Source organism: Furipterus horrens, unplaced genomic scaffold (genome assembly GCF_987537825.1).
Source record: "Furipterus horrens unplaced genomic scaffold, mFurHor1.1.pri manual_scaffold_11, whole genome shotgun sequence".
NCBI lineage: Eukaryota > Metazoa > Chordata > Mammalia > Chiroptera > Furipteridae > Furipterus > Furipterus horrens.
Window position 1 is genome coordinate 89,916,988 of NW_028327181.1, and position 19,881 is coordinate 89,936,868.

Sequence of the window (19,881 nt, forward strand, 5' to 3'; positions counted from 1 at the left end):
ATCTTAGAATAAAAATTATTTCTTAATAAAATCTATTATACATAATTGTGACTATTAGACCACAGTTCAGTTAATTGTAAAATTTTACTTTTCACCTATAAACAAGACTAGATCCTAAATATTTCTAGTTTTTTTAAATGTTTTGGCTACGACTCTCTAATTTCCATGGAAAAGGAAGAAAAATTGACAATAGGGATTTGTAACAGTAGAAAATTGAAATGGTGGGAAATTGTAACCCACCTCCCCATACTTTTTGACATTGTTTCTGTAAGTGCTGACTCTGACTAGCATATAGCTTATAAATAAACATGTTTGCATAAAAATCCTAAGAACTAACTTCAGAAGATACAGACTCTGACCTTCAGGCATCCCAGCTCTGGGAGATTTGCTGAACTTCAACCATGGAACCAGGATGACGTGAAGTCAGGATGACTAAACCAGAATGACTCACACTAGACCATCATCTGCCCTATCAGAATGGACTGTGCTTGTCTGCACAGAGAGAACTTTGCAAACCTCTCCCTTGATCTGTTCTGTTCCTCTCTCCCTCCTTATAAAAAAGCCTCTGCCTCCACTGAGATGTGGAGATGGGCTTTGAGACATGAGTCCCCTGTCTTCCAGGTGGCTGGCACCTGAAAATAAACTACTTTCCTTTACATCAGCACCTGCTTCAAGAGTGGGCTTTTGCAGCGGCAGGGAGCTGGACCTGCATTCAGTTACAAACCTGTACATGGAGAGCAAGGAGAAAGAGGCACACCCCTCCAGATTGGTAGGCAGCAGGTTTAATAAGCAAGGGAACTTATTTATGAGGCTTGTTTTAGCAGCAGAAAGACAAGTGGAGGCTCTGGCTGGGTATTTCAGTCGGTTGTGGGTTTGATCCCTGGTCAGGGCACACACAAGAATCAATCAGTGAATGCATAAATAAGTGGAACAACAAATCGACGTTTCTCTCTTTCTTTCTCTCTCTCTCTCTCTCTCTCTCTCTCTCTCTCTCTCTCTCTCTCTCTCTCATACACACACACATACACACACACAACCAACTCAATTAATTAGGTTTTAAAAACAACTCAGAGACGGGTTGGGATTAGGGAACGCAGCCCAGCCTTGCCAGAGCTGTTTATTTACAGGGAGGGCTGTGGGCCCATGAGGTCCTTGGCTGTGGAGCAGTGTTAAGTCCCGGACTCCCTCTCCAGCTCAGTCACTCAGGGCCTCTCATTAGCTCACCCTGGACGGGCGAGGTCCAAGGGCCAGGCACCTGAAAGAAAGTGCTAGATGGAAAGGACATCTCCCTCTCCATGACCATTCCCCCCTCACATGCCCCACATCCCTATCAGGATGCCACCAAGCCCAGGGGAGCACAGGGAAGGGAGTGAGGAGGAACAGGGTCAAGAGCACAGGCCAGGGACATTCTCCTCCACCTGGGATCTGGCTTTCTCATCCACAGAAACCTGGACAAGAGGCCCCAGGCATGAGGGAGAGAATGGTGTGACCTTGAGAGACCCTGGCAGAGGCAGGAGGATGTGACTGATGGAGGTCAAGATAGGGTGCAAAGACCAGGGAGGGCAAGAGGCGGGGCAGGAAGGGAATGAGGGGAGGAGACCGGGCAAAGAGAGGAGGGGAAGTGATCATCCCCTGTGGCTTCCTCTTCAGGGGTCAGGCCAGGGACAGAAGAGCTCCGGGGCAAGTGGCATTATTCCCAAGCCCCTCTGTGGCCCCAGAAGGGGCCAGCCTGGAGAGGCTGCACTCACCCTGGAGAGGCCTGCTTCACCCAGACATGATGTGCTTGACAAAGGCTGGGGAAGAAGACAAACATCAGCCCTTGCACTTGGCCCCGCTCAGCTCTATACTGTCTTCTCAGCCCCTCAAACCGCCTCCCCCTTCCCTGTACTGCCTGCCTTCAAACCTTCCTGCTATCCCTTCTCCAGACTGATTCTTTCTCTTATTTGGGGGCTGGTGGGTGGAGGTGGAAGAGGGAAGAGACCTCACCTCTGCTCTGTGTCACTCTGTGCTGCTACTTGACATAGATGAAATGAGATACATGACCTCTACTAATCCCTGCAACCTTGAAAAAGGTGCCTGCATCATCCTATTTCTCAGATGAGAACACTGAGGATCAGAGACGGTAAGTGACTTCACCAAGGCCACACAGTTCGTATATCACAGAGCTATCTCCAAATCCCATAGGGTCTTCCGTTATACCAGAATGGAAAGGAACACCCCCAAAGCACATCCTAGATCTGTTCTCCTTTGCAGACCAGCCTGGCCCACACTGTGCCTGCCCTCCCATCCCTGGGTACCGGGGGAAGCAAGGCGTGGCCTATTACCTTCGTAATTGATGCAGCCATTGGCATCCTCTTGCCCAGCTAACAGCTGTTCCACTTCTGCCTCAGTCATCTTCTCTCCTGGGGTGGGGGTCAGTGGGCTCTTAATTACATATGGCAAAGGAGGGACAGGAAAAACCCAACCACCCCTTTGAGCCTGAAGGCCTAGGACTCCCTGAGTTAGTAAGTGGTCATACCAAGCCTTCCCCAAAAGCACTGGAAAGAGCAGTCAAGGGTCCTGAGGTCCTTCCTAGCCCCCGAGGCCTCTCCTTCCGCCTCACAGCTATCAATGGCTAAGCAGACTGGGCTCCAGGGACCAAGGCAAAGACAAGGACAGGAACCCTGGGTCCCACCATTCAGGTCTCAGCAGTCACTCTGCTCTGCCAAACTGCACCCCTCTCCCCCCAAACCCAGCTGGGGCAGGTTATGCCTGCACAGCCCAGGGAGATGGGGCTGGAGCAGGATGTGAGGCTCAGGATGCAGGGACTCCCACAGTCTGCCACCTGGGCCGCCCCCCACCTCCCATCCCGCCCCCTCCATTCTGCCTCTGCGCAGCTGGCGTACCCAGGGTGGCAAGGACATGGCGAAGCTCAGCGCCCATGACCGTGCCGTTGCTCTCCTTGTCGAAAACACGCAGCCCCTCCACGAAGTCCTCGTAGGTGCCCTGCTCCTTGTTGCGGGAGATGTGCTGCAGGATGGGCAGGAACGTCTCGAAGTCCAGCATCTTAGCATTCATCTCTTCCAGTGGCACAGGGGCGGCAAGAGAAGTGACGTGAGCAGAGCCGCATGGGGAGCAGGGGGTCACAAGGGGGCCTCCCCTGGCTCTGCTGGGCTAGGACCCATCGTCGCTGGTACCACCCAGGGCTTAGCTGCAGCCCCTTCTGGGCGGGACACCCCGTCAGTGACCCTGGACGGCGCAGAGCCCACAGGAGCAAGGCAGGAGGCTGGCTCTGGGCCACTCTTCTCAGGGAAAGGACTCCGGCGAAGCAAGAAGGAACTGCGGCTCCTCCCAGACCTCTGAGCTCCAGGTGGGAGCCCAGGGGGACAGCAGCAGAATGGGAGGGGCCCGGAGGACCGCATGGCCCAGCCCTCACACTCACAACTTAGGCTTTGGACATGTGACAGACATACAGTCACGGAGGTAAACGGATAGGATTGCAAAACAAATTTTTTTTTTGCATAACTGCATTTGGGTCTCATTACTAGACCACACTGCCTGGAACTACTCTGAATCAATAATTGTTATAAATTTGCAATTATCTTGGGACAAGCACACTTCTCCCACTTCGCAGTGTGTTAAAGGCTTCAAGTTAATAGATGTAAACCATTTTTAAATACCACAAGTTTTGGCATTTCTTTCTTTTATAATAACCCAGAACCCCCCGCCCCCTGGTTCCGAAATGGAATGCCCAGATATCTTTGGCCTCTAAGAAGCCCTGCTGACATGGAGGCCCCTGGCCCCCGGCCCTTTCCTGCCCACATCCTTCACCTCCCACTGTCGTCTTCACCAGCAAGAGGAGGAGGGGAAGGGGTCAGAACAAAGAAAGGGGGAGGGGACCAATATGGGGCCTAGGAAGCCTCCAGAGATGGCTCACCCTGGGTGGGGTGCTCCCACCCAGGTCTGCCGGGCCCCACCTAGTGTGCAGCCATCTGAGAAGGGCGTGTGCGTTAGGGCAGCTGAGCTGTGAACGTGACTGCCTCACCGCACAGCTGACATTCATCAGTGAGACCTGACCCCCTCGGGCTGCTTTCTAGACTCCCCTCCACCGAGTGCAAACCAGTGAAAGAGGCATCATTCCAGAGCTAATCTTGAATCTGCTCTAACTTGTATTAAACAAATCCTTTGTGATCTTTGGTGCTCTAACCATGGTCAGAAACAGATTATTTGTGATAAAACTCACAAGGGTCCCAGGGTATCTCAGTGCTGTGATACCTGGACCAAGAGCTCCAGGGTGGGGAGCCGGGGCGGGCGGTTAGTTGTCAGATCCCCCTCAAGCCTCCCTGCCCCAGTGTCCCTGGCACCCTGGAGTGTCAGAGGAAGACAGAAGGTCCCAGGCCACATTCTTCAAGGCTCAGCTCAGTACGAGGTGCTTTGGGACTAACTCTTCAAATAAGAGGCAGGTAACCCGGGGAGAGGGAAGGCAGGTCGTGAAGGGCTAAAGGGGGAGAAGGGAGAGGGCGACTGACAGGAGGCAGATCCGGGGAGAGCCCAGGGCCTGTGCTGACCTTCCGGCTTGGGCTTGCCCAGGACGCGCAGCACCTCAGCGTTGGTGGGGTTCTGGCCCAGGGCCCGCAGCACGTCCCCACACTGCGCGTAGGTGATCTTCATCTCCCCAGTAGGGGTCCGGTCAAACAGCGAAAAGGCCTCTTTGAACTCTGCAGGGAGGAGACCCAGCTGCAGCCCCTGGGCCAAGCGAAGGCCATGGCTGGGGACTGATCAGCCGCCACCCGGGCTGAAGAGCAGGTCGCTGTGGCTTATAAAATATTTCAATACAGTATTTCCCTCCCATCCCCTCCCTGGAGCCCCGACCCACCCTGTGTTCTGACAACCAAAAGGCCACCCAGTGCCTCTGTGACCTGTTCCAATGCTGGGCCTGGGGTCTCTTCTACCAGTCAGCTGTCACAGAATTTGAAGGTGTTCCCTGCTTCTACCCCTCCCATCCACACACCCTTCCCTGGCATAGGTGAGGACCCTGACTGTGGAAAACGACAGGGAAGTGAAAACAGCCCTGGCTCAGGAGATGGGATGCCTGGGTTCTCTCCCGAAGTCTGCTAGCTCTGTTTTCTGTGCACCCTGGGAAGCCACAGCATGACCCACAGAGCCCCCCCTGTTCCCAGGAGTGTCAAAGGAGGCAAAGGTATGTGGAGGCGCCCTGCAAAGAGGTGAGACCTGTTCAAGAGTCAGCGAATTAATATCTGTACTACCTGTTCCAGGCTGAAAGGGGGCTCCCAGAACAGACAAGGTGACATGGTGGCAACAGTCATATTGCCCAACTTTGCCACTGCCCAGCATGTGGCCTTGGGCAAACAGCCTCGGAGTGCCCTCCTTTTCTTAGCTCTGAGTGGGGGAACAGTGTCCACGGGAGTGGGTTGCTGAGTACAGTTACAGATGGTGCCTATTACTGTATTTCCTGGCTCTCGAGCCAGCTCAGATCTATAGAAACTATGGTCCCTAAAGGGACCGGGCCATGTGCACAGGGGGCAAGGCTGAATGAAGGCACTCCTGGGCCCGCGCAGAGAACCTTAATTCCTCACTAATTTGGATTTAAGCAATTCATTACTGGGGATCATTTGGACCAGGAATGGCACCTGACGTTATCTGATGCTGTCTGCAAAGAAATGGTTTACTAAGCAGATTAAAGATATAAACCAGAGAAGAATGTATAAACTACTTAGGAGAAAAGCAGTTTTTAATCCTCTTAAAATACTTTAGAAACAATTATTTAATTAGAGGCTGCATATGGATTATTTATAAATCATCCCACGTATCAAAGCAGGTTCCCCAAAACTTGTACTTGTAACTCTTTATCAGGCTTTGGATGACTTTAAAAGGTATAAAAATGCAAGTCTTTCGCATTGAATAATTGAGTTCAAATTCCATTTCTCACTAGCTGTGTGTCTTTAGGCAAGTAGGTATTTAACGTCTATAAAACCTTTTCTCTAAATGGCACCTGTCACAGGATTACACTGTGAATTACATCCAAATTAAATAATTTATGTAAATTATTTTTACGTATTTATTTTTACATAAATAATTTATGTAAAAAATCTTAACACAATGAACGGCACATAGTAAATTCTCAAACAACGCTATCAGTATTATTTTACTGAGTTTAATCCCAATTTTACCACTTAACTATGTGACCTTGGCCAAGTCACTTAACCTCAATTAACCTTGTTTTCCTCCTCTGTAATAAAGAAGTAACACTGATCTCATAGGTTTGTCAAAAGGCATTCTTGCCCTGGCTAGTGTGGCTCAGTGGATTGAGTGCTGGCCTGTGAACCAAAGGGTCACTGGTTTAATTCCCAGTCAGGGCACATGCCTGGGTTGCGGGCCAGGTCTCCAGTTGAGGGCATGCAAGAGGCAACCACACATTGACGTTTCTCTCCTTCTTTCTCCTTCCCTTCCCCTCTCTCTAAAAATAAATAAATAAATAAACTTTTTAAGACTTTTTTTTAACTTTTGAAGCAATTAGCTTGCCTTCTGGCACAAATTCAGTGCTTAATAAATATATATTTGTTAGTTAAATATGAACTCAGACTTTTTAATCTTCTTCTGGCTCATTCAGAAGGGTGAAGTCATACGATTCCTACAGGCCCACGTGGGTGACCGGGAGTCTCCACTCCCCGTCCCCCCTTCTCCTTTCCCTTTTCTCCCTTCGCCTTGCTCCTACAGGCCCTCAAGTTGGTTTGGGAGCTTCCTCTTTCCTCAACCCCCTCCCCCAAAAATTAAAAATTAAAAGAAGAATGAAGTCAGATTTAATAAAAGAAGGAGTCTCCTCATAAAATAAGAATATAATGATACCTAATAGGACTATTGAACCCGAAGAGGAAGGGAATAAGAACAGCCTAGGGTTTGAGCACTTACTGCAGGCCAGGATCTGAACTGATAATTTTGCGTGGATTTCCTCATTAATCCTTACAAAGGTCTTATGCTATAGGTATTATTATCCTCATGTTAGACCAATGCAGATGTGACTTCTGACCAGCTATTAAAGACACCAAGGAAATGGTGAGGAGGAAGGAGAAGGAAGAGACCTGCTGCACTTGCTAATGCTCCAGCCTTCTGGCCCACCTGGTAGGTACACACATAAAAACCAGACACTGGAATTTAGAGTTGCCACCAGAAAATAACAAAGCCAGTGTGATCTTGAAGTGTATGAGAAATGATGCTAATGGACTCGGAAGAAATCTTTTCTCCATAGTAATAGTCAGCTGCTTGCTAGAGCAATGAGCAATGGTGTTAACCCCTTTCTAGAAGGACATGGAAATCTGGGGAGGGACCAGAGAAGGAAGTCAAGGGTTAGAAGCTAGTTCCTATGAGAAAAAAAGACAGAAAAGAAATTTGGGCTATGCCACTTAAAAATATAAAGCTACAAAGAGATTTGATAGCTCTCTTCAAACAGATGGAGGGTATCTGGAGGATGCTAAACCGAATCACAGAATTTCTGAACTGAAAAGAACCTTATTTTGCAGAGAAGAACATTAAGGTTTAAAGAAGTGACTTGCTCCCAAGTCTCGTGGTCACAGCGGCAGAATTTGGGCTAATACCAAAATCTCCTTATTCCAAATAATGTTCTTTCCAGCATGAGAGAACCATCTTTGGCTTCACCAACAAGCACATGAAGAGGTAGCTGGGGTAAAATTAAAGCAGAAACCATTCTGATCCCACATAAGGAAGAATATCTTCAAAGTCAGAGGGGTGAGAGACTGGAATGAATTAGGCCCCCAGCCCCTGCAAATCTTCATGGAGAAAGGGCCAGCTGGCTGTCCCAGTTAGCTTTGACCATGATTCCCATCTGAAAAATGAAATATTTTTATCATTAACTGATTTCCTAGTTCTCCTGGGTGCCAAGGTGTTTGCATATCCACAAAAGTACATATTTAACTAAAATGCATTAAAATTAATTTTATTAATTTTACAATACCCCAGACTATTGACTGAAAGTGACTGTCCATAGGGCATTAAAAAATGGAGTTAGTTTTAATTCGCTGGTTTCAAAATGCATCTGCCAGTTTTCACGCCCTATGTGTGGGTAAACTGCCAACACTTTTTCAAAGGGCAATTTGGCAATAACTATTACAATTTAAAATGCACATATCCTTTGATGCGCTGCTAGGAAGGTCCCTAGAGAAAGCAAGCTGATATTCCCCAACTGGAAACAACCTAAACGTCTCTCAGTGTAGGCCTGATTAAATTAAAAGGTACATCTATGTATGAGAATCTACATAGTTGCTTAAAAGAATTGAAAAGTAGAACTGTTTGTGTGAGCTATAAAAATATATCTAAGTATATTGTTAAATATATTGTATTATTAAATCCAAGCATATATTGAATAAAAGGCATAAGACAGTATGTATCACATGATTTGATTTGTGTAAGTTTTACATATACATACATATGTACATACATACATGCTGGTATAACACTATATTTTTCTCAAAGGATACATAGACCTATTAATGGTTGTCTTTGGGAGAAGAATCAGCAGGAAAGGAAAGCAAGGGAAAATATTTTTATTTCTCATTATTTAGTTTTAAGTAGTATATGATTTTTTTTTTTACCATGTGCATGTGTTAGTTTAATTTTTTAAATATAGTATGTGCTTAAAATCAAGGAGTAGGACCAGGTGACCCTTCAAGGTCCCTTCCAACTCCTGTGATTTTATGTCCTGAGGGCATTTGGTGGGGGACACAGAGGGATAAGTTGCAATGACAGTGAGCCCCAGCTGTGAAGCAGATGCACATTATGAAACATTTCAATCTCAAAACACCAGAAGATGGGCTAAGAGGCAACCATCAAGTTTAGAAGGTAGATGGAGATCTTGGGGCTTGTCTTGAAGCTACACTAAATATTATTTTATGTAAGATCGAAAAAAATAAATTGCCTTCATCAAAGATGGAGAAGCATTGCTGATGGAGATCACAGGTGGACTGAGGCATCCCCAGGCCACGACTGGCCCTGCCACCTGTAGTGGGTGGGCATCTTGGCAGACTTCAGGAGGAGGAAAGAGGAAGCTAGTAACCTGAAGAAGGACTTTCCAATACAGGAGCAGAAGTGAGGAGTTCTAAATATGTTGGAAAGTAGATTCTGGGGGTAGAGGGACAAAAGGCACTTCTGCTGTGCAATTGTTATATTCCAGGTGGTCTGGCGGAGTAGTTAAGAACTCAGGTCCGGAATCAGATTGCCTGAGTTTGAATCTTGGCTCCACCACTGGGTGAGCCACCTAACTTTTCTGTGCCTCAGTGTTATCGCCTGTAAAATGGGGTGGTGATTGTCCCTGCCTTACAGGGTGGTTGTGAGAATTAAATGAGTTAAATGCATGACTAAGTAATAACATGTAGTAGCCAAAAGTGAGCAAATAGCAAATCTACAGCAAATATAAGTTCGCTATTATGATAATGATGATGATAACTCCTCCTCTTTCGCCTCCTCCTGCAGGAAGTGCAGCAGAGAGGATGTGGTGGGGGAGGCGGGGCTGTGAGTACTCACCCTCGATCTGGTCAGCAGTGAAGTCTATCTGTGGGGAGAGAAACACAGAGGAATGAGGCTTCCAAAGGGGAGCAGAAGTGGCTTCCGCGCAGTCAGGCCACTGATGAGGAGGGAAGGAGACGGCGCACTAAGTGTAAGACACCAGTCTCCTGATGAATGGGACATGACTCGCGGGCTATAAAATAATGCAGCCTCCAAATCCCTCCCAATACCACTCGTTAAATGACGACTCCAAGTGAGAGAGGGAGAGAAAGAGAAATACCCCGGATAACTCTAGAGCCTGCACTCGTTCCCTATTATGATTCCTTTGGGTCAGATGTAAATTCCTTGTCCTAGCGGCTATAAACTGACCTCACTTCCACTCCTTCAGACTCTCTGCTCCACAATCCTCCCACAACCCACACTTCCTCTCCCTTTGGATGCCCCCCCCACCTCACTCTTGTCCTCTTGTCCTCCCTTTCCTACCTCATGCTGACTTCAAGTCACCTCCTTCGGTGGAGCCTTCCCTCACCCTATTCCACCCCAGCCCCTCCTTAGCGCACTCTGGGACAGCAAGAGCAGGTTGGGTGGACCCTCAGTGCTTTGTCACTGTCTTCCAGCCGTGCCTGGATGTGTATCCTGACCCCTTGAAGCCAGTGTTAGAGCAGCAACATTTGTAATCATCCACAGAAATGCCTGGCGTTGAGTAGGCACTCAATAAATATTTGTTGAGCAAAGGAATAAGCTTTGGGTTTTCCCCCAGTGCATAATAATTCAAATTTGAGTCCAGAGGAGGAAGGTAGGAGGCTCTGAAAATGAATGACGATGACCAAGTATCAGGTATGAGTCATCATTTCCATTTAGGATCACGTATGCCACTTCATCGTCCTTATTTGCCACCACCAGCACCCCCATACCCCCTGTGCCGGTGGTGGTAACCAGTCCCGGGGCACCTTCCTCATGCCCCAACACCCCTAAGTCCTAATTCTGAGCTGTGCTGTGCCCACCGCAGGCTGACCTCTGTTGATGAGGACCCCTGCAGGTGGCTGGAATGAGCTAGAAGAGCAGGAGAGGGGTTACCCTGAGTGGGGAAGAGAACTGGCTGTGCCCAGGAACGGACTCTGCCGAAGGGGGGGGGGGTCATCAGGAAGTGAAAGGAACCCCCTAAATGGGCTAAAGGATGCTTTGCATAAACTCTGAGGAAAGGATACAGTTTACCTTACTTTGCAATTAAAAAAAAAATTTTTTTTTTCTTTTATTGGCTCTAGAGAGAGGGGAAGGGAGGGAGGGAGAGAAAGATCGATCAGTTGCCTCTTGCACATGCCTTGACTGGGGACCAAACCCGTAACCCAGGCATGTGCCCTGACCAGGAATGGAACCCATGACCTTTGGGTTTGCAGGATGACACCCAATCAACTGAGCCACACCAGCCAAGGCTATTTTGCAATTCTTTAAGTCCCTGGAGTATACGTGTAAGAAAAGTTAGTAGAAAGATATGACACCAGAATGTATGGTCAGAACCACACACATTGGAGTTAAGTTAGGAATCTTCTAAGCAAAGAAACTGAGAGGTACAAATAATAGGGATAATAGCCTTTATGAAAGACACCTACTTTTCCCCCCTACTTTAAAACAACTTTAAAAAACCCCAGGACTGGGAGATCAGATGTGGAAAAAAGGACTGAAACCGGGGAAAAGAAAGCTGGGGAGGTGAGTGGAGGGAGGTGTGAGGCCAAGGGAAGGCACTCATCTGACATCGCTAAGCTGTTGTCCAGACACCAGGGACCAGGCCTGGCAGCAGGTGTCCCAGAGGAGTAGAGCACCAGTAGAACAAAATAGAAATAAAGGCGTCCTGTTGGGGAGACAGTCAGCTTTTCTTGCCAGGTTCTGCCCAGAGGCAGTGATGTATGACCTGGAATACCTGCATGTATTTTCAAGATCTCCCATTAGGCCTCATTTTCCCCAGAATGTCCCATAACCAAGCTCAGGGATGGGGCAACTGTCTCTGTCTCTCAGCCAAGCCCATTCTGCTTAATGCCATAGATCAACCCCAGGATCCCTGGTACAAGTGCAGGGTCTCTGGGGTTGTGGGAGCCGGGAGGAGCCCTCAGAGGGCCAGGGAGGGTCATCCAGTGGGAGCCAGGGCTCCAGTTTCCTGCCTGCTTATCACAGAACCTGGCCCTGAGCTCTTATTTTGCTCTGACTCCTCACCACTCAGCCCTGAACTGGGGCTGATATTCCCAGGGACCCACCACGCCCAGCCTGCTATTAATAGCTCTTCATATCAGTGGCCACTTGACCTCTTAAATTCTGGTGCCAAGGCTTAAAGCTGCTTTGCTCTCCAGAGGTCTCTGGCCTGCTCCTTTGTAGTCCCATTCCCTCCCAGTCCCAGTCCTCCCCCAGAGAGCTGGGAGGCCTAAAATGACTGTGTCAGCAGGCAGGGCCTCCCCTAGATCCAGAAAGGGGAAACCTTCCAGTGTGAGGGCAGCAGGGCAGGGCAGAGAGGGAATAGGGCCGGGGCAGCAGAGGGCAGCGGGCCCAGCAGCCTCACCAGGTTAGAGAGAAGGTCTCAGCTGGGGTGGGCCAGTGCTCTGCACAGGCCAGAGAGGAGCCAGGCTGGGGCCACAGAAGGGGCCCACCTGGGCAGGGGAGAGGGAACCAGGCTTCTCTCACGTTGTCCAGAGCCTCCTGCCTCCCCCCAGACCCACTGCAGGGGTCCGTGAGCATGAAGCCCCCCCAGCACAGGGATGCCTCTCCACCAGCGTCACTTACTCCAAGTTCCACAGGCAGTTATCACTGTGTCTCTCTTCACTTGTGACTGGTATCACGCTACCTCTGAGGAAAAGGTCAGTCTCTTGCACTTAACCAAGGTCAGATGGCTGCACCTCCCTGCCCTGGCCAACCCTGCTGGGCAGATTTGGGTAACAGAGCAGCGCTTCCTCAGACAGAGCAGAAACCTGTTCTCCAGGGGCAAGGCCGACAGCCCCAAATACCCCTCAGCAGCCCCCAACGCCTGCTCCACCGCCCCACAGACTGTGACCTGGGGCTTGGACACCATAGGCTGACCCCCGTCCAGCCTCCGTGAAGTAGATCCCCAGGCTGCAGGTGACTAGGGTCCTGAATGTCATCCCCACCCCTATCCCAGCGGCTGAGGCTCACTCACCTTGACACTCTTGGGGTCAAAGGCAGTTTCCTTGTGGGGCTCAGGAGCTGGGGCAGGGGCTGGGGCTGGGGCTGCCTTGGCTGCTTCCTTCTTAGGCTCAGGCTTCTTGGGAGGCATGTTGCCTTGTTGGTGTCTCTGCTGGAGGTGGCACCTAGGAAGAAGTGAAGAGATGCAGCGCCTGGGAAATGAGACAGGAGACTGGGCCACCTCCCTCCCCTTTTATCCTGAGCAGGAGCCCCCACAAAGGGGCTGGGTGAGAGCAGGAGCAGCTGCTACTGACTATAAAAGGAAGAAACGTCAGCAGGGGACAGCTGACAACTGTGTATTGTCACCAGGTTTGGGGCTACCAGCCTCCTCCCTCTACCCCCATTCCTCACACCCTTCACAGCCTCCACCTCTGGGACAGGCTGACCCCTTCCTGCCAATTGGTGGAAACCCAGAGAGGGCGATAAAAACAGGCCCTCTCAGAAATGCCAGCGTGATGCCAGAGATGAGCGGACTTGAGCAGTTGATAACCCTTGCACAAAGCCCAGGGGAGGGTCAGGCTTTTTTTAGCCCCTCCTGAGCAGAGGCAGCCCACTGCACATTCCTTTTAAGCCAAGATCCTTTAAGCTGAGAGCCACTCTGGGGCCTGAGCTCTTTCTGAGGCTCAACTCCCAGGCCCAGAGCCCTGAAGTAACAGCTGGTCCAGCCAATGCACACTGTCCCACCGGCTCCCAATCCACAGGTGAACTCCCCATCTTCCAGAGCAGACACCCTAGGTACTACCTCAGATCCCTACGTCTACCACCCCCACCAATCTTATTCATTCATTCAACAAGTATCGAGCACTTAACCTGTGCCCTGGGGACCAAGGGAAGAGGCAGAGGGGTGTGGCTGAACATTGATGAAACTGAAGGTCAGAAAACTCAGGTCTCATTTTGGCTATCCTCTGACTCATTCTATGCCCCCTGGGTGTGTGTGTGTGTGTGTGTGTGTGTGTGTGTGTAGTGCTTACTGTGTACCAGGTGTGTTGTTCACATAACATCTCATTAAATCTTCACCACAATCCTATACAGTAGGCATTATTATCACTCCCATATTACACATGGGGAGACTGAGACCAAGAGTGGTGGCAGCTTAGAAGGTCACTCAGCTAATGAGCTGTGAACTGCATTAGAACCCAAGAGTGTCTGATTCGAAAGTTTATGCTTGAATGCTTGATGTTAGAATCCCATTTATGAGGGACACCTGTTTGTGTGTTCATCAGAAAGGCCAGGATGAATATACGCTAAACTGTTAACAGGAGACACCCCTGGGGACCTACAGGGTGAGGAGGGGATGATAACAGCAATTTGTAGCTTTGTTATTTTTTCCACTTCCTGTATTCATGGAAATTTTTATAACAAACATGTGTTGTTTTTATAAAAACTGTCAAAAATCAATAAATGTTCATTAAAAAAAGAAAAGGTTTATCCACTGCATAGAAATGTTTTGAGCTGAATACTGAGACTCTATAGTTCAGAGGATAAAGAGAAATAATGCCGAGCCCTGGCTGGTGTGGCTCAGTGGATTGAGTTGCTGGCCTGCAAACCAAAGAGCTGCCAGTTTGATTCCCAGTCAGGGCACATGCCTGGGTTTCAGCCCAGGTCCCCAGCTGGGGGCACATGAGAAGCAACCAAATATTGATATTTCTCTCCTTCTCTTTCTTCTCCCTCCCTTCCCCTCTCCCTAAAAATAAATAAATAAAATCATTAAAAGAAAGAGAGAGAGAGAGAGAGAAAGGAAGAGAGAAAGAAGAAAGAATGCTGAGAAAGGCAGAAAAGTCACTTTGCCTTTCCAGGCCCAGTTTCCTCACCTATAAAACCAGATTGCTAGACTATATAATGCCTGGTCCCTCTTAGCTCCTAAGCCTGCAATTGCAGGTGTCCTGGCACCCACATTGCCCAGGCTCCCTAAGCACAGGCTCCAAGTCCCAGATTTTTCGGAGCCCAAAGGGCACTTAGAGATCATCCCATCCCATCTGGTTTTATAGGTGAGGACTCTGAGCGCGTGGAAACTTTGGAGCTCCCCCAAGACATACAGGCAGAGCTGAACATCTAATTCTGGGCCTGTGTGTGGCACTGACATCACCCTGCCCCTCCTGCACCCCGTACCTGCTCTCACCGATAGTGGGCAGGAAAGCCTTTAAAGGAAATTGTGGTGGGCAAGGGGGCCAGGACTTGCCCAAGGGGACACCAGAGCAAGACCAGGGCGCAAACGAGAGGGTAGTCCTGGTCCCGGGCTGGTGTGCAGGCTCCTTCGCTCTTGTCCCCTCACCTCTCCTTCTGCCTCCCCTTCTCTCTCCCTTCCGGCTCCTTGTCACCTGCTCCCCTCCTGGGGGCTCCGCTTGCACACTTTGCTTCCCTGTCTGACCACTGCCTGTCTACCTTATTCCCCAGGAGGGTCGGGAACTGAGGTTGTTGGTGATGAGGAAGGAAGAGAGAGGAAGCCAGGCCTCTTCCCACCTCTACTCCTACAGGCATCCCCTTCCTGGGCCAGGTATCCTTGGGGCGGGGGGATATGCAAACTGAGGTTTCTCTAAGAAAGCTGCAGGCCAGAGGGTGGATGACCCAGACACTAGTCCTGACTTTGCCAGCCACTTCCCCTCTCTGGGCCTCAGCCTGCTTGTCTCTAAAATGAGAGATGATCAGGAGCTTTCAAATGGTGTTCAACAGACACCCAAGACTCCCCTGACTTGCTTCCCTCCAGTGCAAGGGATGCAGAGAGGCCAGGTCTTGGAGCTCCCCCACCCCTGCCACTTCAATCAGTACCACCCCTGTGTGCTTTGTATACTGGGCGGCCCACGATCATTTCCTAAGAAATGGTTCCATGGTTGAAAGTTTTAAAATAACCATTGAATTGAGATGCTCTCATATGAGTCCTTCCAGTTGAAAAAAAATTATTCTAATCATTCTAGAAAGAAGTGTGATCTTCAAAAGACATAGAGCTGGGAGGTGGTCCTTTCCTTCTCCCTCCCTCCATTCATTCTTTCTTTTTTTCTTCCTTTCTTTCCTAAGGAGAAGCAAAATACCCAGTCTGCTTGGGAGCAGAGCAATGAGGTGAGAAAGCTGGGAAGGCTGACTGGGGCTCAAGGGGCACCAGGAACACAGCAGGGGCGCAGGCTTCAGAGGCTGACAGGCATAGTTCTGAATCCTGGTTTACCATCATTTTCTTGGGCCCAGTCCCCTCAGAACCTTCCACAGTAAACATTTCCTTTTCTAGTGGTTGCGCGATTTGCATGAAATAATGTCAGGAAGGCACCACACACTATCTCCGGCACACAGGAAACATTGTAGCTGTTCATTTCATTTTGCTTTCCCAGGCAAATGAAGCTGGAGGCCTCCTCAGATTCTCCAATTTCCTGGAAAGCATTCCAGGAGAGGGGCAGGCCCACATGAGGGAGAGACAAGGAAGGTGGCAGTGGCTAACAAGAGTGTAAGGTGTGGATTTAGGAATGAAGAAGTGGAAAGGAATGAGGTAGTGGGAAGGACAGCAGCTGGGTACCCAAGTGTAAAATATTTATGGCTCAGAATGCATGTGGCATGTCCCTGGGGCCAGGTAGATAAGGAGCCTGTCTGCCTGAAACCTTAGGCCACAGACACCCCAGTGGGGGAGGAGATGCTCCTCAAATCCGTTTCTAATTCTCTTTAAGCAACTCCAGCTAAAAAAGCATCTGGCACTTCAGAAGCAACCAGAGGAGAGCTGTGGTTTCCCAGAAGGAGCCATGCACCAAGAATCAGGACACCCAGTGTCCCGGCCAAGAAGGAGGCATAGACAGACACACTGCGTCTCCCTCCACAACTAAGAAGGAATACAACTACCTCAAAACTGGAGAAAACCAGAAGTTCCAGAAAATCGAACTGCATGGAAATCCAACAAACAAAGATATAAAGAAGTAGCACTCAACCAGACAGGTAGGAGGGGCGGAGGCTGGGTGGAGAGGACTCAGTGTGGTGGCAGCAAGGCAATGGAAAGTGTAGTCACGCATTACAAAATTCGGGAGGGACACCTAGGGAGTGCTCCCAGCACCAGACCAGACCACGCAGCTCACAGTTTCAGCGCCAGGGAAAATAAAGCCTCATTGCTTCTGACTATGAAAACAAGTTGGGGTTGGGGTGGAGGAAGAAACTTCTGGTCTCTCAGCAGAGTCTGCTTGTTTAGAGGGCCCTCAAGGTCCTAGAATGTCCACAGACCCACCCGCTCTGGGAACCACAGCCAGGGCAACAGCTAGAGAGGCGTCAGTCCCATATGGGAAGTTGGGGAGGTGTCTGGAAAAGGGGTAAGTGCTGAGCATGTGGCATTGTCCCCTCTCAGACCACTCCCCAACAAACAGCACCACAATGTGGTGAAATGGGTTGCCCAGTACTGATGAATACCTAAGGCTCCTCCCCTTACAATGTAACAGCAGCTACAGCTCTACCTAAGACACAGAGGCAAACAAACACTAGAGCCTATCAAGATGAGAAGACAGAGAAGTATGGCCCAAAAGAGGGAACAGAGCAAAGTTCCAGCGATAGAACTAAGCAACGAGGAGACACCCAACCTAATAGACACAGAGTTCAAAACACTGGTGATAACTATGCTCACAGACTTGACAGATATGCTTGAGTATGGCAAACACATAAGGGAAGAAGTGAAGGCTATGCCAAATGAAACAAAGGAAATCCACATGAAACCAATGGTGAAGGGAAAGAAACCAGGGTTCAAATCAATGATTGGAAACATAAGGAATAAATAAATAGTCAATCAGTACAGAATGAGGAAACAAGTTGAAAAAAAATTAGAAGAGGCTTAGGAACATCTGGGACAACTTTAAACATGCCAACATCTGAATCATAGGGGTGCCAGAAGGAGAAGAGCAAGAGCAAGAAATTGAAAACTTATTTGAAAAAAGAATGAAGGAAACTTCCCTAATTTGGTGAAGGAAATAGACGTACAGGTCCAGGAAGCACAGAGTCCCAAATAAGCTAGACCCAAAGAGGACCACACCAAGACACATCATAATTAATATGCCAAAGGTTAAAGATAAAGAGAGAATCTTAAAAGCAGCAAGAGAAGAGAGTTACCCACAAAGGTGTGTCTATAAGACTATCAGCTGATTTCTCAAAAGAAACTTTGCAGGCAAGAAGGGAATGGCAAGAAGTATTCCAAGTGATGAAAAGCAAGGACCTACAACCAAGATTACTCTATCCAGCAAAGCTATCATTTAGAATGGAAGGGCAGATAAAGTACTTCCCAGACAGGGCAAATCTAAAGCAGTTCATCATCAGCAAGCCATTATTACGTGAAATGTTATTTAAGAAAAAGAAGATCAAAACTATGAACATTAAATTGACAACAAACTCTCTGCTATCAACTGAATCTTAAAAAAAAACAAAAACAAAAATAAACTAAGCAAGCAACCAGAATAGGAACAGAATCATAAGTATAAGGATCATTTGGAGGGTTATCGGCTGGGAGGGGGAAGGGGGAGAAGTGGGGAAATGATGCAGTGATTAAGAAACATAATTGGTTGGTACAAAATAGACAGGGGGATGTTAAGAATAATATAGGAAAGGGTGAAGCCAAAGAACTTACATGCAGGACCCATGGACATGAGCTAAGGGGGGTGGGATTGTTGGAGGGAAGGGGGTACTGGGCAGAGGGAAGCAAAGGGAAAAGGAATTTAGACAACTGTAACAGTATAATAAAAAAATATATACTTTAAAAAGCTGAAAAAAAAAATAACACTCTGGTTGGTGTGGCTCAGTGGATTGCTTGCAAACCAAAGCATCACTAGTTCAATTCCCAGTCAGAGCACATGCATGGGTTGCGGGCCAGGTCCCCAGGTGGGAGCATGCTAGAGGCAAACACACATTGATGTTTCTCCCCCTCTCTTTCTCCCTCCCTTCCCCTCTCTCTAAAAATAAATAAGTTTTTTTAAAAATTGAGAAGAAAAAAAGAAAGGAATCAGGACACCCGGCACTAGCTGTGTTATTCCTTAAACTCACCATGCCCACAGTCCATAAGAGCCCAGTAACTGGAGTTGGAGGTTTCACTTTCTCATGGTCCTCATTTTGCTTCATGATCACTGACTTTCACCTTCAAATCTTATCCACCCAGGGTATCCTTCCCGGGGCCTACAACAGGGTCTCACGCTCCAGTACATGTTGAACAACCCAGGGCAAAAGAAAGAAAGAGAGAAGGAGGGAGGCAAGAAGGTGAAGAGGCGAGTACAGTAGCAGGTACCGGCAGCCTAACAACTGCCTGGGGAGGCCTCTAGTGGTTCCCCAGCCACAGTCGCTGCAGCCCACTCAAATGCTCCCGCTGGAAGGACTTCAATCTCAGTGCATGGAGAACACAAGACAGAATTTCACACCCACCAGTTTATACCACGTGTCAAATTCAGAGACAAACGCACAGAGGAGAAATGACATCAGCCCTCATTTGGGCTGGGTGGATGCACACTTACCCTCCTCCCTCCACGGCTAACAATACAGAGCCTGTGCGCTGCCCTGAGAGACATCCATTAGAGTCTCCAGCCTGGGATCAAATGCTGCTGACAGCAGGCCTGGCCATTAATGCCTCGTCCTTGTCATCCTCCCTCTCCTCTTCTGGCCGATGTCTCATAAGCTCAACACCGCAGGGCCATGCCCGGGCCAACACTGCATTAATGTCTCTGGAGGGCACTGGGTAAAGCAGCCTCTGCTGCAAGGTAGAGGGGAAGAGGGCCCACTCAGGAGCCAGGCTGCCCGTGTTAGAGTCCGGACTAGGTTAGTTGCCTAGGCAAGCTAGTTAACTTCTTTATGTCTCCGTTTTCCCATCTATCAAATGTGGCTTCTAACACAAGCTGATAGAGTGGCTGTGAGGATCAAATAAGTTCACATGGGTGACACGCTTACAAGTGTCTAGCACAGAGCAAGTGCTCAAAATCCTTAAGCTTGTATCCAGATTCTAAGATTCTACCAGTGTGACTGTTGCTCCCTCTCCCAAGATCAACTGTGGAAGAATTATAAAGAGAAAATACCAAGCCCTGGCCAGCGTGGCTCAGTTGGTTGGAGCATTGTCCCATAACCGAAAAGTTGTGGGTTCAATTCCCAGTCAGGGACACATACCTAGTTTACAGGTTCAATCCTGGTCTAAGCGCCCGCTATTCCTGGTTGGGGCACGTATCGGAGGCAATTGACTGACGTTTCTTTCTCGCA

The 19,881-nt window shown here is 48.9% G+C and overlaps 1 protein-coding gene across 2 annotated transcripts; it reads right to left on the minus strand.

The window, feature by feature from the left end:
- Nucleotides 1-1,078: 1,078 nt before the first annotated feature.
- On the minus strand, nt 1,079-19,881 carry MYL4 (myosin light chain 4). 2 transcript variants are annotated; one of them, XM_090292864.1, is made up of 8 exons: nt 19,792-19,881; nt 12,677-12,827; nt 9,535-9,562; nt 4,548-4,697; nt 2,886-3,059; nt 2,325-2,402; nt 1,749-1,793; nt 1,079-1,255 (listed from the first exon to the last, which is right to left on the minus strand). In XM_090292864.1, the coding sequence occupies exons 2-7, from the start codon at nt 12,791-12,793 to the stop codon at nt 1,765-1,767; spliced, it is 576 nt and encodes a 191-aa protein (XP_090148990.1). In that variant the 5' UTR covers nt 12,794-12,827; nt 19,792-19,881; the 3' UTR covers nt 1,079-1,255; nt 1,749-1,764. The 2 variants fall into 2 exon arrangements, with proteins under 2 accessions (XP_090148990.1, XP_090148989.1); XM_090292863.1 differs by lacking the exon at nt 19,792-19,881 and having other exon boundaries at nt 12,677-12,881.

Coding starts and splice junctions, on each gene's coding strand:
- MYL4 (XM_090292864.1), bottom strand. CDS start 12,793: ATGCCTCCCAAGAAGCCTGAGCCTAAGAAGGAAGCAGCCAAGGCAGCC. Junction 2,403..2,885: donor CCATGTCCTTGCCACCCTGG/GTACGCCAGCTG, acceptor CCCCCACCCCAG/GAGAGAAGATGACTGAGGCA. Junction 1,794..2,324: donor TGGCTGCATCAATTACGAAG/GTAATAGGCCAC, acceptor CTTCTTCCCCAG/CCTTTGTCAAGCACATCATG.